The 20,017-nt window shown below is 40.1% G+C and overlaps 1 protein-coding gene across 3 annotated transcripts in view; it reads right to left on the bottom strand.

Moving 5' to 3' along the window:
• The window catches only part of SORCS3 (sortilin related VPS10 domain containing receptor 3), a 267,602-nt gene that overhangs the window by 78,560 nt on the left and 169,025 nt on the right, over positions 1 to 20,017 (bottom strand). For all 3 annotated transcript variants that reach the window (XM_052677148.1, XM_052677149.1, XM_052677150.1), the window contains 2 exons: positions 7,343 to 7,407; positions 535 to 653 (listed from right to left, as the gene is read on the bottom strand). In XM_052677148.1, coding sequence (XP_052533108.1) covers positions 535 to 653; positions 7,343 to 7,407 — 184 coding nt within the window. The remainder of the gene's footprint in view (positions 1 to 534; positions 654 to 7,342; positions 7,408 to 20,017) is intronic.

Genomic DNA, 20,017 nt, shown 5'->3' on the forward strand with positions numbered 1-20,017 from the left:
ACCATCATCAATTGGCTGGCAAATTTACAGCCATCCTCTACTTTGAAGGTGCCCTGTAACATCTTTTTTCAATCTCTCTGCTGTTTACTTCCCACTGCAAATCTTTGTTCAATCCATTAGCGTTACTAGTCTGTCAAATTAGCATAAACCTTTCCATTTGTTAAAATGATCACTCACTCCTCTCCTTTGCTCTTCTCTGTTCTTTTCAGTTTGTCAATAGTTTATTTGCATTTTTCAAGTAGACACAACAATAGCAAGTTAGAGTTTCTGTGACACACATGGACCCTCATGATTATTGATGAGTGAACTTTCAAAATATATCATATTCAGGATGAGACAAATGAGTAACAGAGACATCAATTGTTTTGCTTCAGACTGCATAGCCAATCTACAGCAGGCAGATACACACTCACTCCCTGCTTTTTGTGATTTGTGATCACATGCACTTGTCCTAAAAATATGCCTTCTCTCTTGCACAGAACAAATAACTTGCGCAGTCAGAATTCATGTCATGTTCTTATCAAGTCAACGTACCTGGATAAAGATATATTCATCCTGAACAACAAGGGAGTTGATGTCAATGGAGCGTGAAAATGGCCCACTCCTTTTGGTCTCTGAGCACTCCTGGATCCGACAGGTCAAATAGTGGGTGTCTGTAATAGGAGAATATGTACACATGAGAAGTGGCCATACAGGAGCCTGCTGTCTGAAAACGTCATCAGCAGTTCAAAATAAGGTCTCTAATGGGAAGTCTTAATCTCATCTCCAGCTCCCTAAACATTAGCATAAGATCTACTTACATCTTTTAAAATAAGTGTTCACCGGAATCAGGAATTTATCACACTTCCGCACCTACTTTTCCCCTCCCCATTGTGCAGACATTCCCCAGGCAATTAGAGTTCAAACCATAAATGAAGGATACAAATAATTAATGTGGCACAAAACTGATAACGCTTGTGTCTGGAGGGAAGACAGGAAGCCCCTCACGGTAATGGCATGCCCTGTCAGTCCTTGGCATTGCTTGAGAAAAGGAATAAGAGTGGAAGAAGAATATGAAAGAAAAAAAGACATAAGGCAGTCAAGGTGCTACAAGAAAGGGGCCTGAATAAGAAGGCAGTCATATAGCCAGATGCTCAGTGGTTAAGCAGAGACAGGATCACCTCCAACAATTTGGCAGGGGTTACAGGAGATTAAGCATTGTTTCACTCAAGCTAAGAAAAAAAATTGTGAAACAGAACCATCACAGCATAGCACTATGTCTCTGGATGTATGTAATCTAAATATGTCATCTCTGCCTTTCAACTGTTCTTCTGAGAAGTGCAAATTAGGAAGAAAACGAAAATACAACTAAAATGATGGCTGCAGTGATAAAAGGGTCATATCTTTTACACTGCAGCACTTTCACAGACTTCTTAGCTTCAAGCACTTGTTGACTTTTCTATAAAGGGTGAGAACATACCATACAGGAAGAAAGCTGAGCTTATAATGGCTGAGGTGAGATTGATGCAGCGCTTTTAGTTCCAATGATGGCACCTATTAGTAAGGATCTTGCTGAACTGTGCCCAAAAAGATAAAAGAGAACTTCAAAAGAGAAGTAGCCTGGCAAAGCTGCTTACAGGATTCTCAATCCCATAAACTTGCTATTGTCCTTTGTCTGTGTCTTTGGAAACAGCAAAATGCGTTTAACTGAAAAGCAGTGAGGGGCACAGCTGAGATTCTCTGACAATGCTAACTACCATTTCAGGTTCAAAACCAAATTTTTCCAAGTTTGGCAGCTTTGCCTTCCATCACCAAGTCCACTAAGAATGCGAAGTGAAAACAAAGCAAGTAAGAGATATTGACTCTAAAAAAGGCCACAAACAGCCATTAAACTTGAATCTAATAGAAGCTCATGACTGGCTTCATGGACTGAAGGTCCATGTTTCAAGGCTGCAGGCCTGTTAGATGCACTGGGAATTCCAGGTTAATAAAGGCTACACAGCTGATTCAAAGCAGTTGTGTACATTTGGTGCTAAAATGAAAGGCAGTCCCACTGATGCTGAAGCAGCAGCAATGGTTGCCAGTTCCAGCTGCCAATTATCTTGGGATAATTAATGCATATGGCGTACACTAGAATATGTCTGACCTAGAGACAGTGCCAAATAGCTGGAGTATCAGAGGAGTTGTGCTTTCTTCCAACACAAAATTCCAGCAGCAGCAGAGAAGTCAGATTCTTAGGTGGGATAAATTAAGGCTTTTCATCAACTGACATGTCCAGACTTGGTCTGGAGTTGTTATTTATGTCCTGCATGTGGAATCTAAGACATTGAAGCAACTTCTCAGAAAACAAGAGGGTTCCCCATATCTCCATTCAACTCAAAGAGCTCAGCAGCCCTGATTTGTTCTTTGAGGTAGCACTAAAATTAGGCAGAACAAGAAGGAAAGGTCAGGAGCTGTATTTTTAGAAGCTCATTCCCTCCAGTATGTTCTCCCACACAGTCGCCTGGATATTCTTATCCCTCTGAAAAAGGGGATAATTTGCTGCTGTTGAGTGACAGAATGGGAGGAGGAATAAAAACTTGTCACAAATAAATGCAAATAAACCACAAGTGTTGACATGACAACTAGCTTCCTGCCTACTGAGAAATGTGTCATTTTGAGTGTGCTACACCAGCAATCAAATACACTCAAAGAATGGCACCAGATTAATATTCATAGGAAGCTGGTGGTGGAGAAGGAGAGTCGTATCCTACCCATTTTTCTGCTTAGTCTCTTGTTTACTTATTTTCATGTATTTTACAACACAAAATCTGCAAAAGAAAACAAGAGAAGAAAAAAATTGTCTTCAAATCTGTCTGCCCTTTGGTTCAAAACTAAGTTCAATTTTGAGTTTCTTTCTGATGTCCCAGAGAAAATGAAAAATGATGCCTTTTACAGCACCTTAAAAATCAGGTAAAAATATGACAGAGTATAACAAATAGTAACTTCTGGGCAAGAAAAAAGTCATCCAGCATAACAGACATCCAGGTGGGCATTTTGCAAAGCCAGAGAATCAAACTAGAGAAAAACTCAAACCAACAGTTAAGACTAGGATATGCAAAAACTCAGAAAATGCAAAGAAAAAAAATTCAAGGCCAGGAAGGTTGGTTTTCTTCAAGTGAACAGAAGCTGGGGAGCCAAATTCTAAAAGCAGTAATTTCAGACAACCTTATGCAGCCATTTTCTAAAATAATCAGCATCTTCTTTCTAACATCCAAGTTGCCCCTGCATTTTTCACCCAGCATTCGTAATACACTGGAGTATTGCTGAAAGCAGGAAACAATCTGAAGTCCCTATCCAAGCTACCTGAAGGGTAAGATCCCTTGAGGACTGTGCTCTTATTTACAGAGCATATCTTCATCTGTATAGATAGGATTGGGCCAAAAAAAAAAAAAAAAAAAAAATCAAATAAAAAGAAAGGAACATCTACCATCAAAGCTGTTAAGTCCCTCTTCTCTGAAGGGAGCTTGATTTTCATCCCTTTTTTGGAGAACCAAGAAAAAAAAAGTATGGCACATGCCCAAGCTGGGTACTAACCTTGTAAAGTCTTGCTGACCTTCCCCTGGAAGATGCATGCCTTATAAAAAGTTGGCTTTGATTTGAGGATTATTTCCAGTTTGTATAATGTTCCATACAACACCAGAATTAGAGACTTTCTTTTTCCACTCCTTCTTCCTTTTCAGCGCAAAAAGAGTTGAGATTTCCTAGCTGGCCTCAACAACTACTTGTGCTTAAAACCCAATATCTAGTTACTTTCTCAGCCCATCTGTGAATGAGACAATACAGACATTGAGCAGTTCAGATGTTCTGCTGCAGCTCCCAACATCCACACCTCCACACAACCCTTCACACAAACTTATCACACTCCAGATTAGGGAATGGCTTTTTCAGAGGTATACCCATTTCCCAGCTACAGAGCTCAAAATGCTTCCCCACTGCTAATTAACACGGTCTCCCATCTTAAGAATTCAGAGTGTATTTATACTCTTTTTAGAAGAGATAAAGCTGAAGAAAATTCTTGAAATTTGCAGTGAAACGTGCAAGTTAAGACAGCCACAAAGTCCCTTCTTTGCCCACTAGCCATGACTGAGTAGCTCTAGGGGGAAGAAGGCACCCAGGAGGCTTTCTTGTGGTTAAAACCTAAGGATGTGATCCCTTAAAGGAGACTCTGGAGAAGTCAAACCTGCCACTGTGATAGATCTGTGTGGCAGGTTACTGTGACTTGTGATGACACAGGGCAGCAGAAGCTCTTAGCAGGGCCTCCAGGCAGCATTAACAAGGCAACTGGAGAAGGCACAGCTAGCCAGCATGGCTAATATGAAGAAGGGTAGCTGAGGAAAAGAAGTTGTTCTGGCAGATTGGCTCAGATTAAAATCAATATGACAGGGAAGCTTACCAAGGAAAGAGGAGAAAAATGGCTGGAAAAGAGGACGCAGGAATGTAGACAGGACTGGAAATTACTCCCTAGAAATTAGTAACCATTGACTTCTTCAATCTTTCAAGAGGTTTTTTTTGTTTTGTGTTTTTTTCTTCCAAATTTACTCTTTTCCCTTTAATTGAAATACTGATTATTGCATCATACCCGTGAGCAGGGAAATTATCACAATGAACATCAAGAACTGATCTTTCTCAGGAGCACTGGTGGGAGACCTATATCACCTGGTGAGCGTCCCTGTATCTGTAACAGCTCCCCTTGCTTTCAGCCCTATCCTTCCTCCTATTATACCGAAGCCAAAGGTACAGTACCTAAGGCTCCTACTTGCTCTTAAATTTTAGAAATGCAGGCCTAGATTATTATTCAGCAACAATAGTTCTGTCAAAAATAAAGAAAAAAAAAAAAAGAAAAAGAAAAAAAAGTGAAAAATTTCATCTGCTGCAAAAGACAGAAACAGTTTGAGAATCAGCCAGGCACTGTAATTCACAGCATCTTACAGATATTGACTGGGACACGAATGCTGGGGAAGATAATTTTTGAAAATGTTAACATTCCTAATGACCATACAGACAAAACCCAAGGGTCAAAGCTGCACCTATGGAAAAGGGAAAACAGGATAGGACTTCCACCTCCCAGCTCCATGAGTTTGATGATAGCCCTGACTCATTTATGGATGATATTCTACTATATAGCAGCACCTGTATATTCTAAGCTCCAGTGTCTGAATTAATATTAGATCAGGTCTTGAATCCCATGAGTAATTGCTGTTAGAGAAGGAAAGAGAAGTCAAATTCACGATTCTAAATATCACGCATTAAGAGGAAAAAAAAGGGAAAAAAAGAAAGAGTAAAAGAAAAATGCCACCTCTAGAACTGCATACTTTTAAAATTGTCGGGAGTATTACATACAGGAATTCTAGTTCCCAACTTGAGCTGAGCAACGGGAATAATCAAATCTGTGTCTCTTAATGTGTCAATATCTGAACCACAGACCAACCTGAGAGGAGTTAAAAAAAACAAAGCCTTCTCTTCCTTCTGCCAACCACTGAGGAAAACTTTAGTCACAAACTTTTTGATCATGAGGAGATAATTGCAGGGACCCATTTTCCAGCAGGTCTAAGTACCTCAGCCACTTTTCTGAGAGTATGAAGTACCATTTTTGTTACGGGGCCAGCCAGGAGAAAAACTCAGCCTGCGGTTCCTAAGCGCACAGAGCTGCACCATTTCACACCAGGTGAGACCATAGCTCTGAGGCAGCCAATGTTTTCTAACACAAGCAAATATTGTTTTAAGCCTTAAGAACTCTAACTGGAGCAAGATAGTTCTTTCGTGCTATGCTTGGCTGGGAGAGGAGCCTTTTCACTGCTGTCCCCCCAGCAGGGCCAGCACAGCCCACTGGGGCCCCCTAAAGGGACAATGCCTTGCTGATGGGCCTATCCTGCTGACACTACTGTTCAAGTCTCACTCTCAGGGAAACCCTCAATGCCATCAATTGCCAATTTCAAAATGCTGAAATTATACATTAAAACAAGAACAAACAGCACGCCCCAAGCAAACAAGGCCCGAAGGAAGAGAGCTGTCTGGGAACTGCAAAAGCATCTTTCAAATGAAGCATGTTCAGCCTTGACGCATCCAGTATTTAAATAGCTGGCTGAGCTAGTTTAAACTTAGTTTGAAAACAGACTTCATCAGCATTTTGTTTACTTAGTTGCTTACTTTTTCACTTGCTTTTTGCCACTTTTCCTAGCATCTCTACAATAACATATGAAGCAGCAAAAGCACTGAAGAAGCCTCCCTACCTTGCCCACCCACCTGCAAGCTTGTTTTGCTCTTTCCCCATACTTAACAAACAGCTGTCACCCCAAAGCTTTATTGCCTGGTTATTTATTCAGCTGCCATCACTAAATAGCAGTGGGAGGCCCGTGAATGATTTGGAAGATCCACAGCCTCAGAGAAGTCACCCTGACAGACAGGAGCTTGTTCGCACAGCATCTGGCCTATGCAGCATTCAACTAAACAGAAAATTTGTAACCAACAAAATGAAACCCTTTTTCCCCTAGAAATCTACAACCTCAGTCCTATGCTGCTTTTCTGCACTGCCCCTGTAGCATAAAAGGGACACATCCCATAGCTGAATAGCATTGAGCTGGAATAACACTGGCTCTGCTACAGGAGATGCATTACCATGCTAAAATTCCTGCATGAAATGCTTAAACAGTATAAACAGTGGTGGAAAAATTCAACTTCAATGCACATTTTATTTGCTGGAGATTAGTTTCACAGGAATCTATGGTTAGATTCATTTCAGTGAGGGGTTAAGATTTTTTTTCTTTGTTTGTTCCCATTTATACAGGCAATTTTTCCAGGCATGTTTCCAATGTGGAGGACATATTCATACATCCTACACAAAACTAAAAACTCCTTTCAAAATGAGTCAAAGGGTACCTGGGGCACAGGGACATCCTAGTTAGAGAAGTCTGACTGTAAGCAATTTTTCAGACTCCTTGGTAAAACCGAGCTGTTGTGAGCTCCTCTGGAAACACATAGAGGCCGTACTGCACAGCACTGGCAGCACAGCTGTTTATGATTTATACGTGTACCACATAAAATATGTGATACTGAAAACAGCTAAACAGTGAACAGCACAGACTGTTTCTTAGTCCAACAGATTGTGCTTCCACCCAGGTTCTCTACAGACACACATCCTTCAGCTTCTGAATTCCCCCCAGATTTAAAGGATAAGAGTATGCCTCACATCAAACCCCATGATACACATTTTTCCTATCAATTAAAATGTAAATGCAAAGACAAAATGAGCAAAGTGAATTTCAATTCCCACTCTATTCTTGACTCAAAGTGCAATTTTTCAACATTGACTGCAGGCACTCACGTCCATCAGCTGTCCGGGCTTCCATGTGTACAAGGTCTGGTTCTTTATCCAAACCCATCACAGACCTGGGAGAAAGACAGAAAAAAAGAAGAGTAGTAAAGAGGTGATCTAGAAGGCTGCAATCAGATGGACAGAGCACGTGGGCTAGCAAAACCAGTTCAACTTTGTGATACCAGGCATGTAGTTCCCTGCATTCTGCCCTCTTTGTAGTCTCTGTTTCTATGTAGCCTGATCTCAGGAGCCAACTACTAAACTTAACCTACCTTCCCAGATGCTGGTGAATAAGCCTGCCTGTCCCTTGCCTACAGAAGCAAAACTACAGCAGCCATTTCTGTGGTGACAAAGCTAGCTGGCACAAGATTCAGTCAAATGAGAGCTCTATTTTCATACTGCAAGAAAGATGAGGGCACAGCAGACAAACACTTATAGACAGCAAACTAAAAAGGGGTTTTACTCAGATGAATAGTGTGGTGAGATCTGTCCCTTGTTTGCTAGGCAATCTTGCTACTGTTTATCTCAGTTTACCCATCTTCAAATCAGGTACACATGCATGGTAAACTTCAGACAAGAAATTGCAAGCCAGTATTCATTATTCACTCCATGTCATAGCCCCTGATACTCATGAAATAAGGCATGAGTTTCTCTAAACCTTAGGAGCTGACCACCTCAAGTCAAATCTTCATGTGCATTTTTCTTTTATTCCCTAAAAACATTTTGCAAGACACACTACAAAGACAGTTTTTCTCTTGGCAAAGGGAAAGTCAAGCCCAGAACAGAAATGTTATTCTTAGTGTTCTGGCTGATAAGAATCACTAGGAGGTGAACATTTAGTCCTAGCAATGGCTGGCAGGGGAAAAAAAATCCATAGATGTCCACGTGATTTATGGAGCTGCTTCTCCTGAGTTAACCACGGGGTTAGATTAAAAAGGGACAACGACAAAAATCAGTTTCTAATTTGGTGGAAGCTGAATTTGATACAGTAGATTGTAAATAATAGATTCCCTCTGAGCCAACCAACGTTCACAATTCCCTAATGCTACGAAGCACTTTCATCACAATCTTTCGTTGCTTATTCCTTGGGGCATCAACAGCTAAAACATTTTTAAAAATAAATAAATAAATAAATAAAAGACATACAAAATACAGACGCTCTGATAAATTTTTGTGGTGCTGAAAAAACAGAGCAATTAAAACAACAAGCTTACATACACCCCAGAATTCAGCTAAGATCAGCCAGTGCTGCAAATGCCAAAATAACTGCACTATGACCCAGAGTGGAGGTAACTGAAAGTGGCTCATCTCATTAACTGTAGCTTCATGCTAATGGTGAACCCACACTGTGAACTGTGGCAAAAACCAACAAAGCAAAAACAAAGCCACACAAGCAGAGTTTTCATCACTCCGCTCCCAGTGAGAAATAGCCTGTTCCTTAATCGCTTCCATCAGTTTCAAGGTGATGCCACAAGGAAGAAAATGCTGTCCATTATCAGTAAGAATGTCAGAAAAGGCCAGAGTCCCTATGACCACATAATTGTTGGGGTCAAATCTTCTGAAAGATCTGAGCACAGTTAAAAGTGGCAGTAAGACAGGTAAGACATTCCTTAAAATGTCAATGAAAAATATTATGAGATAGAGCAAAATACATTACCAATGCAGAGAAAGAGCACATCTTTCCAGTCCACAGCAAAATTCTTCTGCCTTTTTCCCATAAGTAGCTATAAATTCTATAATTTCAGTTGTTCAGCAATCACAACTATCATTTACGGCACACCAAATGGGATGGAGGTATGGTGCTCACCAATGTATCTGTGCATCACAACTTTATCAAAGGGGGCAAGGGAGCAGTAATTTTAACACTTTTTGGTAGGATTGAGAGCACATCAAGAATCAACACAATAGCCCTTCCCAGCAGGCTTTCTAGCTGTCACTCTAGAGGCTACACTCTACAGTGTTTTTCTGAAAGCCAGATGCCAGCCTTTTACAAAAGAGCCATTGGCCATGTCAGCAATGCCAAGCTGTCACTATTCCGCTTGGCACCTCCTGGGTTCCTCCCACTCCTGGCCCAGAAAAAAAAACATCAGAATGCTATCCATTTAAATAATGACTGGAATTAGGGTCTAAGCATTTCTGAATAAAAGCCAAAATTATTATTACTATTGTGTGTTTGTACACACAGCCTCTGTGGATTCCCTCCACTTAAAATTCGTATTACAAAACCACCAAGGGAGGATAGGAATCTCTTGAAGTATGTCAGTCTAGCTTGAATTTCCTTCCTAATGCCATCTACTTCTTTCCTTAATTAGTTTTGATAAGCCCAATGGTTCTTTTCAGAGCAACAACAAAGAGATCAGTATACAGCACCTCCCAGTATTTCTCTGCTTGCTGAACACTGTACTTCAAGTGGAAAAGCTCACAAACCAATCTCCTGTGATCCAAAAGCAAAACAAGCTCCTGTTGTCTACAGGTAGATAACAAGCCTGTAAAGTAATGCTTCAGTTGTCCTTCCTTCTCCCAGACCAGTTCTCCTCAATTCAAAGCCTCTGACTGCAAAACAAATCCACAATCAATGTGTTTCTTTATGCCTGCTCCCATCCACAATGACAACTGCTGTGCTTTGCAGTTTGTCTGCCTCCTGAACATAGGTGTTTTCAGTAAACATCCTCAAGTCCTTTCTGTCTGGAGGAGCTTTAAGTGAAGAATGCAAAAGAAGATTGGTAATAGAAAAAGCAAGATGTGAACATAGGTCCTAGAACACTCTTGCAAGCATGCACACAGACTGTAAAGCTATTCCTCATCCCACATGGTAACTGAGCTAGTCTTGAAATTACACTGCAACAACCACTCGTGCAGCAATACATGAAGAAAAACAGACACCTTTACAGCTGTACATTTTCTCATGCCTTCTGTCTTTCAAGGACATTTGAAGAATACACTGTGCAAAACAACTTAGCAACTTAAACATGATGAAGAGGATGTCGGCATTCTTTGACAGAACCTTGCGTGTTCTGTACAGTCTGGAACCCACAGAGCAGACTGCCTGGGAAGGAGTTTCATTGCTCTCTGTCTGACAAACAGCTCTATTTTAGAGGGTTAGAAAGAAAAGAGTATTTAACAACCATCAGAAACCCTAAGCGTAGCTTGAAAACATTTTTCCTTTATGTGGTCACACCTCAGGCTCTAGGCACAGCTCAGCTCTGTTGGGGATGTGCAGAAACTCCAAATGGCACAAACCAAACCAAACCAAACCAAACAAAAAAAAAAGGCAGTTGCACTGTGACAAACAGATGAAAAAATGCTGAGAAAAGAGGATGCAGCCAGAAGTGACAGGAAAGGTCATTTTTTCCTGCTGACATGTTCCCTGACTGCTGCAAAGGCAGTTTTTGAAATGGGGAGCCTGCAGCTAATGTTGCAGCTGACACGGGATCATTGGCCAATTAAGAATTCAAATACCTCTGAATCCCATTAGGAAAGACACAGTGGTTACACGGTCTCTATCTTCTGCTGCTTTTTTTTTTTTTTTTTTTTTCTTTCTTTCATAGTAATTCATTTTCATGAGATCTTTACTTCGTTTCAGGAGATGACTCTGTGATCTTGAAAGGTGAAAGACAGACAGGACCCTCACAAGATCTTTATCTCTATCTTGAGGGGAAATCATTGTGCACGGATGCACATTTATTATGCTGTTCTGATAATATTTCATCTCTGACCTGGAGAAAAAGCAAGCAAGAAGGGCAAGGAAAACACAGCACTTTGCATTGTAAGTAGATATTCCTGTAAGACACTGCATAGTTCAAAATTAAAAATGCAAAAAAAGGAAAAAGAAATATACAGACTCTCAGTCTGGTCTCCCTGCCCTACTGAACATTTCAATCCACTGATACTACCAACTCTATTGCCTCTCACTGGAACAAGCCACATTTTTCTACCCATTTTTCAGATATCAGGCATTAATGATGAAGAACAGCATTGAGTTTTAACTACTCTCACACCCTAGATTAAAAATGCTGAGCAATTCAGACTGCCTGCCATTGACTCCAGTTTCCTAAACCATAAACAGAAAAAGAGATATCCTGCTCCTCCATCTCCTAGACCCCCTCATACAGGGGGTGGAAGGGAGTTATCACTAGAACTCAGGAACATTAGAGCAAAGGATTTATAATGAGGTCAAAAAACAGACCATAGTGTTCAGGCTTTCAAACTTGGTCTGGAAACTGCTAGACTGAGCATGTGGCACAGGAGCATGCATTTTTCTGAACCAGCCAAGACAGCATCCAGCAGCTCTGGTTTGAAAACATAAACAAAACTTTTAAAATGGACTGAAACTTCCACAAGATGACAATTTGGAGAGCTTTTTTGGAGTCTGGAATGTCAGATAAAAGATACCTGTGACTGCTCATATCCAGGGACAGAGGAAGCAGATGGAGACTGCTTAGCAGACAGAGTACTATGTAACAGGAATGAAAATAGGAAGGAACAAAGTATATTTATTGTGTAATAATACGTAAAGCAGGAAAAACACATCCTTTTGCTTTAGGCAACTGTAGTCAAATTAGTGGATGCTGCCAATTAGCCTGCTGCAATTCTAATTGTATCCTGCTCCAGAAGTGAGTAAACCCTTGTGAATGGTGCCAGGCAAGCAGCACTTGTGATCAACTCACCCAAGCAACAAAAAGGGCAGGTGGGAGCAGAAACTGATGCAGACCATTCCTGTTCAGCTGATGTGAATCTTCTAACGTATTATAAATGCTGTTTCAAGATAGATCAGTTGATTGCCTTCTCCATTATGTTGCCAAGGTATCAATAAGTGACATCAGATTTTCCTCAGCATCAATAACTGGGGTTGTCTTCAGATGATTAAGGGGATTCTGTCTGTTTCCTTGCTATTTACTGGAGTCAAGGCTAGAACTAGATCCAACAGCTATTGACTGTGCACAAGTAACAGCCAATGCACACAAAAGCTACATATACTCAGGCTAACAACATGAAATAAAAAAATATAATTGAGGAAACTATACATACAGTTGAAGAAAGAATGCTTTCTTTCATTAAACACATAAATACAGCACTATTTTCTGTAACTGAACAGAAGAGACACTGCTGGATGGGGTAGGATGTGAAAAGGCTCTGAAGAGTTACAGATAAAATATCTCCTTGGACAGCATATTTCAAATAAAGCTTAGAAAAAGAGCTTGGCAGGAAGATACTGTGAAAAAATGTCTGATCCAGGTCCTTGGATCTTCCTACATCTTTTCCAGTGCTAATTTCTGTGATGCTACAGTTCCGGACATTGGTAAAACTAATTGCTGTGAGATTTAGCTTGCTAGATAAGGCAAAAAAAAATTTCCAAGTATTTTTTCTTAGATAATTTCTTTTCAGAAGACATTGCAGAGCCAATGTCCTAGTTCATCTTGAGGAGATGTTCTGTCTAGTAATCAAAGAAAACAAAATTTGTGCATCTACAATCTCTGCTTATGCATTCATAGGTGTATACGCGCACCTGACCACGTGCATTCCACCCCTGCTATCTGCTGGATATCTTAACCAGTTTTCTGTCAACTCTTAATGGATTAGAGGTCCTAAAACTAAGATGTTGCTACAAGTTTCATGGACATAACAGTGCAGCAAGAGGAAAGAGGTTTGAGTCAACATTTTCACTGAGGAACAGGTTGATATTTAAACTCAACCCCCTTGCAGATCAGTAGGGAAGCCACACAAGACAGCAGGTTTTGTGGCACACAAACTTTTTTTATTTCCCCTCTTCTCGTTACATAAAAGAAGGTGACTCTTTATTTCACAGAAATTAACAGAAACTTGAAAGAAATTGTCACTGAACCTGAGAATGCCTTTAAAGGATATTAATCAACTGAACAAAGCCACTGCTGGATCACATTTTTCTTTATTCTGTATGCTAATACCAAAATCTAAGGAAGCGCAAATATTACTCTCTAATTCTCATCTAGTTAACAGGTCTTAGTTCTTTCAAATCCCCTGGCATTTCTTACCGTGCCTACGCTATGAATCCCAATAAACATAACTGAAGTTTGAGATACAATCATGAAAAAGTGTGTGGGCAGGAGGGTGAAGAACCTTACTCGCAGCCCTGTCAAGGTTTGAAAGCTCCAGCAGCACCGGCAGAACACATGCCGGAGGTGGCATCTTAATTTCCCAGCGGTGCCAGAAATAACTTCTCCTGGGGACTGAGGCTCATGCAGGGAGCTGATCTGTCAGCTATGTCAAGGCAGAACTCATAGCAGGTGTGCTCCCAGGTGTAGTCACAGTCTTGCTGCTAACTTACAAACTAAATAAGTTGCTTCCATGCAGTTTGCTGCTTCTCTGCTCTGGCCCATCAGCATACACCTGAACCAGGGTACGTAAAAGCAGATATGGTGGAAGTAAAGCAGTGGCTGCTCACTGACTTAAGATGTTATCGCTGTGAAGATCTCAAAGCTTCAGCACACAATATACATCTGTTCTGCTCCATGCGCATCTAATATGGACAGCAAGGCTCTGAGAAAAGTGTTTATAGAAAGTAGAGAGGGGATTTGCCTGTAATTAGAGGTCTGTAAAATTAACGGTAGACAAGTTTAAAACACTTTCCATCAAAAGGATGATTTGATTCTGTTTTGCATGTATAAGGATGGGACACTTATTGCAGAACCTTCTAGTATTTCACATTTCAAGTTCTTTGAAAAACCAAGAATAAAAATTGATTTTTGATACATTAAAAAGTACACATTTTCAGCTTTGTCTTCTTTCTCACTATGCTTTTTGTTTTGGAATAGATAAGGGGAAAAGAGCACAGAAAATAGCATAGGAAAGGGAAAACAAAAATACAGAAAATATCTTGTACAAAAGCCATTTCAGTGATCAAAATCTAAGTGAGGGGGGATGTTGTAGTTTGCAGCTTTTTTTGGGGGGGAAATATATGTATATCAGTGGAATCACTTTCCTGGCCAGCTGTTCTTAGCACAAATTTGTGAAACGCAAGCAGAGTTTTTGCTTCTGTTCTCAGACAGATCACTGACATTGAGCGACTTTCAGCTCCTTCCCTGCATTTGGTTTAAAATGAGGTTAGTGCCTACTACATTATGAAGTCCAGTTAATTAATGTTTGCTCAGTGCTTGGCTGTCTTCCTTTGAAAGTCATGCAGATTGGGAATCACTGTAGATTATTACTTTGTTTTTTCAGGAAACATGAATCAACCATGTTTACATTCAATTTAGAAAAGCAAAACACATGTTCAGCAAAACCATCAGCCAGTCCTGCAGACAAGGTTTTTACTGGAGTTCCTGTTTCCCTCCATGGAAGGGAATGCTTAGAAGACTCCTTGCTCTCAGTTTGTCTCCTATCAAAACTATCCTAAATGCAATCTGCTCAAGCAATGTTTTTTACAACAGAATAAGGATTCTCAGTTCACTGTGTGTTTAATTCCCCTCATTTGTATTAACATTTTCTAACTGCAAATATGACATGTCTGAAACGATAAGGCTCAGTGATTCTGCTATTAACAGAATCCAAGGCAGAACACAGTGCTTTTGAAATACTTCAATGTGAGCGCATCATTTAATAAATGAACGCAGCATTAGATGAATAAAAATAAAACTTAAATGTCCAAAGAAGGGACGCCAGTATGAAACTTGGCACAGGCAGAATGTATAAGATATGTTGACGAGTGCCATATGCCTATGGGCATTGTACATAGTATTAATTAAGGAAGGATGAGCCTTCACGTTCCCTGTTGCAGAATACTGCAAAGAATCACCATGGGATAACGTCTAACATTGCAGAAATAATTTTGCTGTTCAGTTTATGCATTTCGGGGAAAGCCATTGTGAAAAAACAGATTTGCACAGCAAACCTTTCCTAACCATTGTTTTGCTGTATTTCAGACACAAGCCTGAAGAGAACAAATGCCTTATTTCATTCTTTGACTTTTACAAATCAGCCAGGAAAGGCAGAGAAGAAGAGGGAGAGGTGGGGCAGGGGGAGAAAGACAAAGGAGAAGAATAAAATCATTCAGGACCAGCAAGCATAACTGCATCAGTGCATTTCCTTGCCCAAAAAAATCACACTGAATAAGCTGCTGAGAGTGAGATATATATTTGTCCCAGCATCAATAACAGTGGAAGATATGTCCAAAAAGGAGGAAGCAAAAAGCATTCTGGCAGCAGTCAGATGTGCAAAGACATGTTCTTTCTATAGAAACAGCATGCCTATGTCGCTGTAGTGGGTAAAAGCAAACATGACAGGAGGTCTGTAGACAACCCATTATCTCATGACAAGATAGGTTTGCATTTTAAACACAGGCATCCTCAGATACAGCACAGAGAGAAGAATGAAAAGGGCAAGGCTACTTGCACGTCTGTCCATCAGTGGTAGAATGACATTATAGCAAGAGAGATCTGTGAAATCATGGAGCTTTTGTGGGTTCCTTTGCTTCAAGTTGGATTGATGTCCAGCATCCTGATAGGTTGAGTACAACATGCACTCCCAGGTCTTCTGAACAGTAGAGTTCCAAAGTGTAGCCATCCCCAAAGCATTCTCCACTTTTCAAGTAAGAAAGCAAAGTGCTACAACAGGAGTATGTGCTGCCTACATGACAAGAAGTGAAGATATAGGGCCAAGCTGTAGGTGAACAAAGAGCTTCTCCTTGTCAAGTTCTTAATCTGTTGTTATAGGTGAGCAATAAGAGGAAAGAAAAGCACAAGGCCAAGTGAAATGTAATACTCTGTTGTTTTCTAGCTTCAGGGCAAATTCCAAAGTGTCAACGCATTTCTCAAACCTAATGATTTGGAGAAAGAAAAAAAATCTGGAGAAAATACACAGATCTAGAAATGGCTTTGGAGAGACGCTATTACAAATTGTCCCTAAAATCAATATTATAATGGAACATGTCTCTTTTCCTCAATGATTTTCAATCAAAACCTGAAACCCAAAAATACTGTGAGAAAAACCCAAGAATCTTTCCATACTCTTTGCCTAAAGACTTGGCAGAGTTTCTGGTTTGTTTTTCCTCATTTTTTTTTCCAATAAAAAGCAAGATGTAATCATGTGGGAGAAAACTTCAGATCAGCTCTGAAGACTGCTGGTATTACTTATTATTTCCTCAAGTCTTTTCCAGTAATCACAAGTTAGTACCTTTCTCTGAGACTCAGCCATGGAAATTTTGATGTTTCACTAAACATGAAGATGTATCTACGATCTGATTTTATTGCCTTCTGCCCAATGGAGGACAATTATCCATAAGATAATTACAGAGCTACGATAACCACAGCTATCTCCTATTCCAATTAGCTTGCTACAAATATGCAAGTAAAGCAGCCTCACTCACTGCCTTCTCATCCTTATTCTATATATGATCAGCAAGAGACAAGTTACTGAATCAACATTATTTAAAAGAACCTGTGGTGTAGCTAATAAGATACTCCTTCCCACTCTTACGTTCTGATGTAGCTTCGTGCTTGTTATGCTGAACAACAGCAAAATTAAACTCATCTCATTCTACAGAGGAGGCTCAGGGGAATGCCAAGGAACGAAAGGATGGGAGTTTCAATTTCTTCTCTTCCCAAGAACGAATTCAGCCTCATATAACTGCTGATGAATTGTCGTTTTAAGAGGGTGTGTTAATTTCCAACAGGCAGAAGGCATAAAGAGGGACCTCCTTATCTTTAATGGATGTTATTGAGCAACACAAATGGCTCACATTTAAATGAATGCAGAAGCATCTTGTCTGTTTTGTCACGATAAGACTGTTCTTTCTGCACGGCATGGGTTCAGCTCCTTCTGTTAAATAAAACAACTGTTTTTGTTCCACTTAATGGCAGGCAAACTTCCAAAGGTTGAGAGGCTGAAGTCAGTTCAGGGAAATGAACTGGAATTTATCTGGGTCTTTTCTGATTCTTTTTGAGAAAATTACCTGAGGAGCTTTGAGATATGACTGAAATTCGAGTTTTAAGCAAAAATGGCCCATATGTGTGTGAAGAACTTACTGAGAATTAGTTCTCCATTAGATTGCATCCTCCTCCAATGGAAGAATGCTTCCAGACCCAGCTGCTGCAAAAAGGCAGGAGCTGTAATAACTCACACCAAAGTGAATCTCTGGAAATCCAAGTGGGACATCCTGGATGAGGCCTGGGGCAGCAGGGGGGCTATGCCCAGGAAAGCTGCTCAGCTCTCTGCTGTCGGCAGATGTTTTGCAGCTGAATTAAATGCCTGAAAATTTACATCCATAATCAAAGCAGGTAAAAAGATCATTTCAAATCTTCTCAGATCAGTGGTGGTTTTAAAAACAAATCCCACAGGTTTCTCTGTCAGTCATCTGAAAGCAAGAGTGGTCCCTCCCACAATGAAAACCAGCCCATTTGTCCAGAAACAAAGAGATTAGCATGGAATGAGCCAAAGGTGAAAACCTAAGCCAAATTGCACATGCAAAATTAGGAGAATATTCCATGCTAGCCAAAGAGCACAAAATACGATAATACCATTGGTCTGGCAGCCTAGCTTTCGATTTGCTTTGCCAAGCCATGACAGTATGGGAGATCCCCATATGCCTCAGGGAGATGCATTATTCAATATATTAATTAGAGGGAGCTGGCTTTCATCATTGCTTCCTACAAAGTATTCACACAGAATTACTCTGGGACTGTTACTGACAGGCTGAAATTAATTTGTGTTTGAGTTCACATGCATTAGGGAGAGGCAGAATAAAGTCTGCCCATGCAGGCCACACAAGTCTGTATCACAACATTTAGGCTTCCAATGCTGACCATGAGTTTCTCATCACATCTTATTTGGTTCCCTGTTGCATGTGAAGGAAATAGATTCTTCCATCATACACTGTCTGAAATGACATGGTACTGGGATCCAGCCCAGAGATGAGCCTTATCTGGGAGAGGCACTGAATCAATTCCTCCTTAGACTTTTCTTGCAAGGTGGTTTCTCTGGTTTGCTCAGGTCATGGACAGTTAGTCATGAGAGAGTGGAGGATTACAAATGGATCCAAGACTTACAATGGGGAATTAAGAGAAGAGACTAGCCCCTAGGGACATGAAGAAACCTTATAGATAAGAGAATGAATCATGAGGCTTTTAGATGGCAGAAAGGCTGAACTGTAGAACAAAGTGTGGTGCTCCATAGTAGGCAGCAAATTTAAAAACAATGAACACAAATATTTCAGCCTTTCCTTTTAGAGCCTTAAAAAAAAAAAAGACACTGCCAGATGCTTTATATTAATGCAAAAAAAAATCATTAATTATACTAAAATTACAAGAAGTCACAAATTTTAAAAGCTAAATAGTATTTATGTAAGGAATCCACAGTTGCATTAGTGGAGAAGGGTAGTCCCTCCTATTCCAGTTTGTGCCATCTCTCTAAAGAAAATAGACATTAAGAATAAAAAACTTTTTTCAAAAGCAACTTATTCAAAAAATGTCTCTCCTAGAGATTATTATGTCACCTTTGAAAGAGCTCACTCGAGCTGCATGCTATCAGAACCAGAATTCCAGAGGTGCTACACAGACTTTTAAGTCTGCTGACACATGGTTCTCTTATTTTGGTTCACTATCTAATTCATGGGTTTTAAAAGTATCTCAAATTGTTCTCCCTTTACTAAAGGAGGCTGTGGATGCCCCATCCTGGAGGCATTCAAGGCCAGGCTGGATGTTGCTCTGGGCAGCCTGGTCTAGTGGTTGGCAATCCTGCACATAGCAGGGCGGTTGAAACTAGATGATCATTGTGGTCCTTTTCAACTCAGGCCATTCTACGACTCTATGATCACACACATTCCCTACAGCCAGTATGCTTTTCTCTGTCTTTTTTTCTTATTAGAACAGCTTTGAGCCCCGGGAGCCTGGCAGCATAGCAACCACAAGATTTCATCCAAAAGTCAAAGATTTATTTTCCAAGGAAAGCAAGCAGCAAGGAGAGGAGCACCAACAAATAAATAAGTAAATTAAAAAAAAAAAAAAAAAATCAGGCAATGAATGCCCTTTACAAGTTTTTTTCTAATGTATCAACCACTGTTTAGAGCTACAGTTCACAATGCAAGAGACTAATTGTATCAAAAGTCCTTTGTAAACTGAAGTCATTAGAACTGGTGAGGTTCAGGGGGTCTTTGTAGAACAGTCTTGTGGATTTTCCAAAAACAGAATCCAAAGGATTTTCATTTTCTTAAGGCCATTTAGGATTTCAGGCTCTCTTAACTCTCCATGAAAATTATCACAAGGTCCTGGAAGAACACCTAGCAATCTGTAGTGAAAGAAACAGGATACTACTAGTTTTGGGGAAAATACATTCACAGAGAAAAGCAAATTCTAAAACTTTCAAAGGTTTCCAAAACCTTGCTAGTCACGCCTGTGACAATCACAGTGATGAAGAAGCAATTTATGAGTGTCCCAACCACTTAGTTTGGATATCAGGAACCAATATCTGCTTTGCATCACAAAAAACAGGTGTGAATGGGAGTCAGGATCCCTCTATCCATACACTTTGTTTCAGACTTCACCATCTCTCTATTTTTAAAAGCTCATTTATATAGTAAAGATTTTATTTCAAGTTTAAAAATCACTTCAAAAAACATGCAAAAAAATCAACAATTTAAGGAGGATTCTTTTTGTTGGTGGATTTTTTTTATTTTTTTTTTTTATTTTTTTGACATATATTTTGCACAGATTCCTA

Source organism: Tympanuchus pallidicinctus, unplaced genomic scaffold, assembly GCF_026119805.1.
Source record: "Tympanuchus pallidicinctus isolate F22 unplaced genomic scaffold, pur_lepc_1.0 scaffold16, whole genome shotgun sequence".
Lineage (NCBI taxonomy): Eukaryota > Metazoa > Chordata > Aves > Galliformes > Phasianidae > Tympanuchus > Tympanuchus pallidicinctus.